This window comes from Malurus melanocephalus, unplaced genomic scaffold (genome assembly GCF_030028575.1).
Source record: "Malurus melanocephalus ecotype Western Australia unplaced genomic scaffold, MMel_1.1 scaffold_62, whole genome shotgun sequence".
NCBI lineage: Eukaryota > Metazoa > Chordata > Aves > Passeriformes > Maluridae > Malurus > Malurus melanocephalus.
Genome location: NW_026623294.1, coordinates 2,521,674 through 2,528,376, shown reverse-complemented (window position 1 = coordinate 2,528,376; position 6,703 = coordinate 2,521,674). Strand labels below are relative to the sequence as shown.

The following is a 6,703-nucleotide window of genomic DNA, read 5'->3' as shown; positions in this document are numbered from 1 at the left end:
TGATTTCATGGGCAAAATAGGACGGCAATAAATGCAATGTAATTACAGTCCTCCATACTGTCAAAAAACAATGCAATCAACATGTTGATTAGGCTTAGTAATTTTTTCAGAGTATACATTTGGTACTGAACATTGTCCGAGGTTTCAGTTGATTCCCAATAGTGAAATGTCATCAGAAAAGCCAAAATACAGCATACCGTTCTTCTACAGCCTCCAAGTATCAATAATTAATAATAATTCATGTGTGTTTGGTTTTGCTCTGCAGGTAATATTGTAACTCCAATATGGGAAAGCAAAACAGCAAACTACGCCCTGAAGTCATGCAAGATTTGCTAGAAAGTACAGACTTTACAGAACATGAGATTCAGGAGTGGTACAAAGGCTTCTTGAGAGACTGTCCAAGTGGACATTTATCTATGGAGGAGTTTAAAAAAATATATGGAAACTTTTTCCCTTACGGGGACGCTTCTAAGTTTGCAGAACATGTATTCCGCACTTTCGACGCCAATGGAGAYGGAACAATAGATTTCAGAGAATTCATCATAGCCTTGAGTGTAACGTCGAGAGGAAAACTGGAGCAAAAGCTGAAGTGGGCATTCAGTATGTACGACCTCGAYGGGAACGGCTACATCAGTAAGTCAGAGATGCTGGAAATCGTGCAGGTATGTGCTGCTCACAGGCACCCCTGGGCTGCCTCCTTCAGACAAATTGCAATGTTGCACTGAGACACTGAATGAAAAACTGGCAGCGTTGGTTTGTGATCTTGTATAAYTGTTTGAATACAAAATACTATTTCATTTGGCAAAGATCGTGTCACAATTCAAATTACCGCATTTAATATCCACTGCAAGCTCTTTCTGAACAACAAGTTGCATAGATATTTTTTCCCTAAGAGCTCTGTTGGGCTGGGGCACAGCAACTAACTTGCTGAKAAATGTTATTCTCTATCACTGTCAATTACCATTAATTACAGTTGAACCAAAGAAGTATATTAGAACAACCAGGCAGTGTACTTTTAGGGAAGGCAGGCTCCCTCCACAAGAAGAAGCAAATCTACTTCGAAATCGTGTTACTATGAAGAATCAGCTCACATATTATGAAGGTATTTTGTCTGCCTTATTCCAGTGAGATTTGCATTATTAGAATCTTACTGGCTGGCTGCATACTGAGTTGCCAGTATCGATAAACCCTATCTGGGTAGATGGTGGTTCCATACAGAGCTTCTTTGGTTGTGTTTTCTTGTGGTGTTAGTAGGAGTCCCACGTCACTTTAGCTTCCTCCAACATGTTTTTGCCCATGAGGCACATCACTCCACTGGAAAATTTAAAACATTTTTAATATGGCAGTGTATTTACACAGCTTGAGTCTGTATAATGCAGTACTGTTAAAAAAAATTAGAAAAGCCTGTTATCAAAAGCCTTTCCTTTCCCTGGAAATTTTGAAGCGTTAACAATGTACTGTGTTATTCAGACTCATATTTGTGCTGAAAACCAAGGGAAAGCAATACACACAAACAACAGGCTATGGTGGCATGCTGCATGAAGGGAGTCAGCCTGATGTGTGGTGCTTCTTCTGTCTTTCTACCAGGGCCCTTCTCACGTCTTTCAAACAGTGGCCAATATCAGCAAGACSMGATCCAAAGCTCAGCTGCAAATGTRGAGTTTCTGTGTTGTCTTTMACTTCGTCTGTTTTGTGTTCCTATGTCTGAGTTGARCAGGACCTCCCTGTCTCTGTGACAAACCCCATGGAATACTTGCAYTAGGAGATCCTCTGTTCCTTACAAATCTTCCTCTCCCCCAGGCAGGRTAAACAGCCTGTCAATTATTGTTTTCCCGGCTGTATTTCTCCTCATGAGAAAACGAAAAGAACCCCAAAAGAGCTAACGTGGTACTCAGGAAACACAGGGAGCCAAACGCGGGTGACTGCCCGCTCCTCTGGAGAAGGAGACACCCCAGGGGCTGCAGGAGCCCTCGATGCTGTCAAGGAGCCCAGCAAGGCACCGCACAGAGAGGCAGCACAAACCCCCCGGGAGAGGAGATTTACAATTGGGGAACAAGGCCACAAATATGTTTGTGTCAAATGAAATTAAAAMCTCAGTGGCTGGATTTTCTATAGTGAGCCAAACGAGGACCAGCAAAGCTGGAAGCTTTTTTCAGTTATCCCAGAACAGCCTGCCAGCAAGTTKAGAGGCTGAAATGTTCTGCCTCCTCTTCATATTCATGTCAGTACCAAATCATGGCATTGCCCTTTACAGCCATGATGCCATCATCAATCAAAGTTGCAGCTTAGGGGTCAGTGACATCCTGTCACCGTGTGCATCCAGCCCCAAGCAGCACTCCGGCCGTGCACAGCCCTCAGCCTGGTGCTCCAGACATCCCACTGCACCTCTTGGCAGGTTTGGCTCTCTCCTCCTCTCAGACTGAATGTGAAACTCAACTGCATGGTGCTTGTAATCTCACCTCAATTTGAGGGACCAAATTTTGAGGGGCCACAGAGAAACCAATTATGGAAGTGAACAGTCTAATTGAGCCTGAGAAATAGTTACTTCTGCACATGGACAGTCAGCAACTTTTCCATCAGGAAAGCTGCCCTTTCTGTGATGGAGCTTCCCCTAAGGCAGTGTGCTTGTAGATCTCACTCCGTTCTCTTCTTTTAGGTTTTTTTGGATGCAATGGTCTCCCTATACTGCTCTCCTCACCTGTAGCTCCTCCCAGTGGGATGGGATTTGTTGTGTAGTCTCTGGAAACATGTTCAGCTGATAGCTGAACCTGAAGTAGATGAGCATATTTTCTTGCTTTGTTGAGAGGTTACTTTGATGTAAAGTGATTAGATACAAAAAGCCAGCAAACAACTATCACTTTCATKTATGAAAGATGATTATTTTTTCATATGGAAATGACAAGATTCTGTATCAAATGTCTTCCTGGRGGCCCTCAGCTGTCACAATTTTTCTGAGAGAGAAAATCAGAACTCTGACATATCTCTGATATATATATCTCAAAGGAACCTTGTCTCAAAGGAACCTCAAGAGGAYTTGCAAGTCCTCTATCAAGCATACATTTGCAAATTGATAGAGCAGGATTATGTTTTCATTGCAATTTTTGCCTGAGACAATACATCAGAATGAATGCTAAAAGAAATGCCATTACTCTAAGAGTCTTAGTTTCACAGAAAAATACTGTCCCTGTTCCTGTGGGATTACTGTGTTCTAAACAGCACAGGGGCAAGGCACACCTTTCTTCTTTTTTCAACTGCTTTTCTTTGTGCTTTGAAAGCCCTCTCTCTGCAATGATTTTCACTGTTATGCTGTGAAATGCATAAATGCTTCCTTGCATTTCCTTTCCATTGCTCTGGCCCAATCTGACAGCACTACAGGCAATGCAGGCATTGCACTCCTGCTCAGCTCTGCATCAAGGAAATTGAGATTACAGTGGTGGCAGCAGCACTGGAACAGCAGAACCTCTGGTTAAGGTGTCCTGCATGAACCCTCATGGCTGCCAAGGATTTGAACGTGAATGGTCCATAACAGCCTTCTAAAGGCTGCTTTCTTTGCACATGGATGTGCTGGATGGCACCTGCATTCCTTTAAGCTCTGTACACTGTCATGCTCTGAACCATGAAGGCACCGTCCAGTGCAGTCACACAATAATTTGAGGTGGAGGAATCCACCATTGATAAAATCTCTTCAGATTTTACCTTCTTTTGAAGTAAAATGGGAATCAGTCCATGCCAAACAAAAGAGGCAGTTTCTGGGTTGCTTTCTGGTTATCAAGATGTTTGTAGAGGGCTTTRGAGCTGCTGCTTTCAGCACACACTGAGTTGCACCTTGATCCCATGTTGGAACAAGACCACGGGAACACAGGTCTCTGTGCTAATCTGGTTTCTACCAGAGGTCCATGAGCATCCCTAGGCCAGTCCCCAAAAAGCCCTGCCTAGAGATGCACATGGAGCCAACTGCACAGTTTGGAAGGACTTTAGTGGTGGGCTGACAGTTGTAGAGMCTCAAGAGAGAAGATCCACAGGGTATTGCTGCTCTCAGCAGGTGTAGCAGATCTGCATCTGCTGTGGGAAGAGCTTCATCGCCTGCCCTCCTGACAGACCTTGTCACGGTTCCCCTCAGATTCATGTCTCAGGCTTTTCATGTCTCCCATATGTTTACCTATAATCTAAATAGCCCAGTGCACTCAAAAATAGATGCAAACCAGTTAGAAGATTTGTTCCCCCTGCTGAMACAGGACATATTTGGCTAGTCTCTTAAAATAAGAGTWCAAATGGGAGATGGAAACCTTSTTCTAAGGATACATTTTTTTCACCSWATGGACTCAAAATGCATTTTGAGAATAGAAAGCAGAGACAAGAATAACACTTCCAGTTTAATAAAAACAGCACACACATTTCACTTGCTGGGATAGCTTATTTGCAAGCTGGGAAGAAACAGAAGGTAGTATGGGAAGAAGCAAAAGCTGATACGGCTCTGTAAAGACAGTGTCAAAAACCTCCATGAGATGGAGAGGAAAACAGTTTTTTCAGGCCAATCATTCACTTCATGAGACTTTTWGCCATCAAAATTTATTTCAACAGAGTAAAAAGGACAGTGTGCTGTCATTGCTGCYGTCACCATAAGGAGCATTTTGACAGTTTTCCAGGAAAATGCAGCACTCACCAAGGCTCCTGACCTGAGTGCGTCAGTGGCAGCCAGAAACTGGGAGCAAAACCTGTGTGAATGGGCAAAGGGATGAGATTTGCCCTAAAATCACCCAYTACTGCCCATCCACATGCAGTTAGAAAATCAAAGGAGAGTTCAGCAGGGCAGCAGATGAAGCTGGAGCCTGTGCTTGCTGCAGTGATGTACCCAGGGCTCTGGAGGCACAACCTCCTCGGGCTGGTGGCATTCGGGGTGCCAGGGAGCTGCGAGGAGCACCCCTGACATATCCCCTGTTAAAGCTGCCCTGCCTCAGGGCACTGCTGGCAGGTAACAACCTCCAGTGCTGAATGCCACTGATGGTTTTCAGCCCTGTTTCCATGTGGAGTGGAACCCCTGCAGCCTTCCAGCCCAGGTCCCAGTGCAGGGTTTGTACAGCCCAGCTCTCTGTAATTATCKCATGAAACCAAATTCTTTTCAGAGCTGTTTCTTTCAAACATACAATAAAGTGTTTTGTGTAACTGCATTGAATTCATATGGGGCAAATCTCAAGATTCTTAATCAGCTTTAGCTGGCTTTTACTTTGGGAAAACTTCCCAATGAACTTCTGAGTAAGGACATAAGAATTTGTCCAGAGTAACCATTTTCAGCATGAAAGGAACGCTTACTATGTTATTCCCATCTGGCTTTCCTAGAATATCTCATCTGTTATTCCCTTCACACGCCTCTGTGAAAAGGACCCTGTAGGATGAAGTCATCCTGAAGTGCTTTTTTTGTCCTAAAAATCTGCATATTCTTACTATGGTTACTTTGATCAGGGTAAACACGCCCTCGCTCCCGGTCTGGGGCATTCCTCCCACACTTTCAATGCAGATTCTCTGCTTTGCTGTCCTCTCACCCAGAGAGAGTGAGTGACCCCTCCACTTCTCTTCCTACCCCACACAAAAGCCAGACAGCTTCAGATGCTTAAACACTGGCAGATTTATAAGCCTCACCTCAGCTCTGACCCTTGCGAGCCTTGCATGCTGATGAGGATGAGCAAGGTCTGAATTCTTGCTGTCCACCCTCTCCTTGCTTTTCATTGTCTATTGCCTCCTCCTCCCAGCTCTCTCATCCCTGTGTTCATGTGCTCGTGTGTTCATCCTTTCTTCTGTGCCCCTGCTGTCAGAGTTTCATGGCTGTGTGGACAGCACCCCTGCCTGTCCTGAGGCTCACTGGGGAACCTTTGGACACTCGTGCAGTGCAAATGATGATGATGATGATGATGATGATGATGATGATGAAGCTGAAAAGAGTGTCCACCACTTTTCTATTCAGGCAGGAGCTGTTCATGCAGAAATGTTCACCTCTATTCCCCTGCTCAGGTCCATGGCCTGTGTTACACTCACCACAGGGCAGATCTGAAAATCACAGCCACAATCATGGTGACATAGCTGGGGGATAGATGCTTGATTACGCTGAGCATGAGTAGGGATAATTAATTAAATAGACAAAAGACCTTTCTTAGGGTGTAAGTCCTTAAGTTATTTAAAGCCCAGGAGATGTGAAAGGTGAGYTGTTGGCAGAGGAGAAGACAGCGAGATGGTCAAGGAGGCCGATTCTCCCCAGTCTGTGCGTAAAATGTCTGTGCTGTTTAGTGGCATCCTCCATCCGTGCTGTTGCATTCCTGGAGCCAGTTCTTGGCCATCCTGGGCCAGATAATGGGAGCTGCAAGGCAGAGAGCCTTCATGGGGGTGGAGCAGGGAGAGRGGTAACCAAGTGAGAAATCTTGGCYTGCACCACGGATGCCCTTCCCAAAGCAGAAGGAATGGAAGAACAAATAACTAAAGGAATCACATCTGCACCAAGTTATTAACTGTACTGGGGGGAAAACAGAATTTGAATCTGTGGGAGAAAGTAATCTGCATCTACAGACCAGGGCTGCAGGGAAAAGTGATGTGGCTGCAGCACGCGAGTTGCAGTGGAGCAGAAGGGGCCGGTCGGAGCAGGGCAATGCTGCCTTGGGCTGGGATGTGCTGCCCCTCCCCAGGGCTGGGATGTGCTGCCCCTCCCCAGGGCTGG

At 45.3% G+C, this 6,703-nt stretch overlaps 1 protein-coding gene across 1 annotated transcript in view; it reads left to right on the top strand.

Moving 5' to 3' along the window:
- The window catches only part of NCALD (neurocalcin delta), a 52,082-nt gene that overhangs the window by 40,906 nt on the left and 4,473 nt on the right, over window positions 1-6,703 (top strand). Inside the window, exon 2 of the mRNA XM_057366293.1 lies at window positions 266-662. Coding sequence (XP_057222276.1) covers window positions 285-662 — 378 coding nt within the window. The 5' untranslated portion in view covers window positions 266-284. The remainder of the gene's footprint in view (window positions 1-265; window positions 663-6,703) is intronic.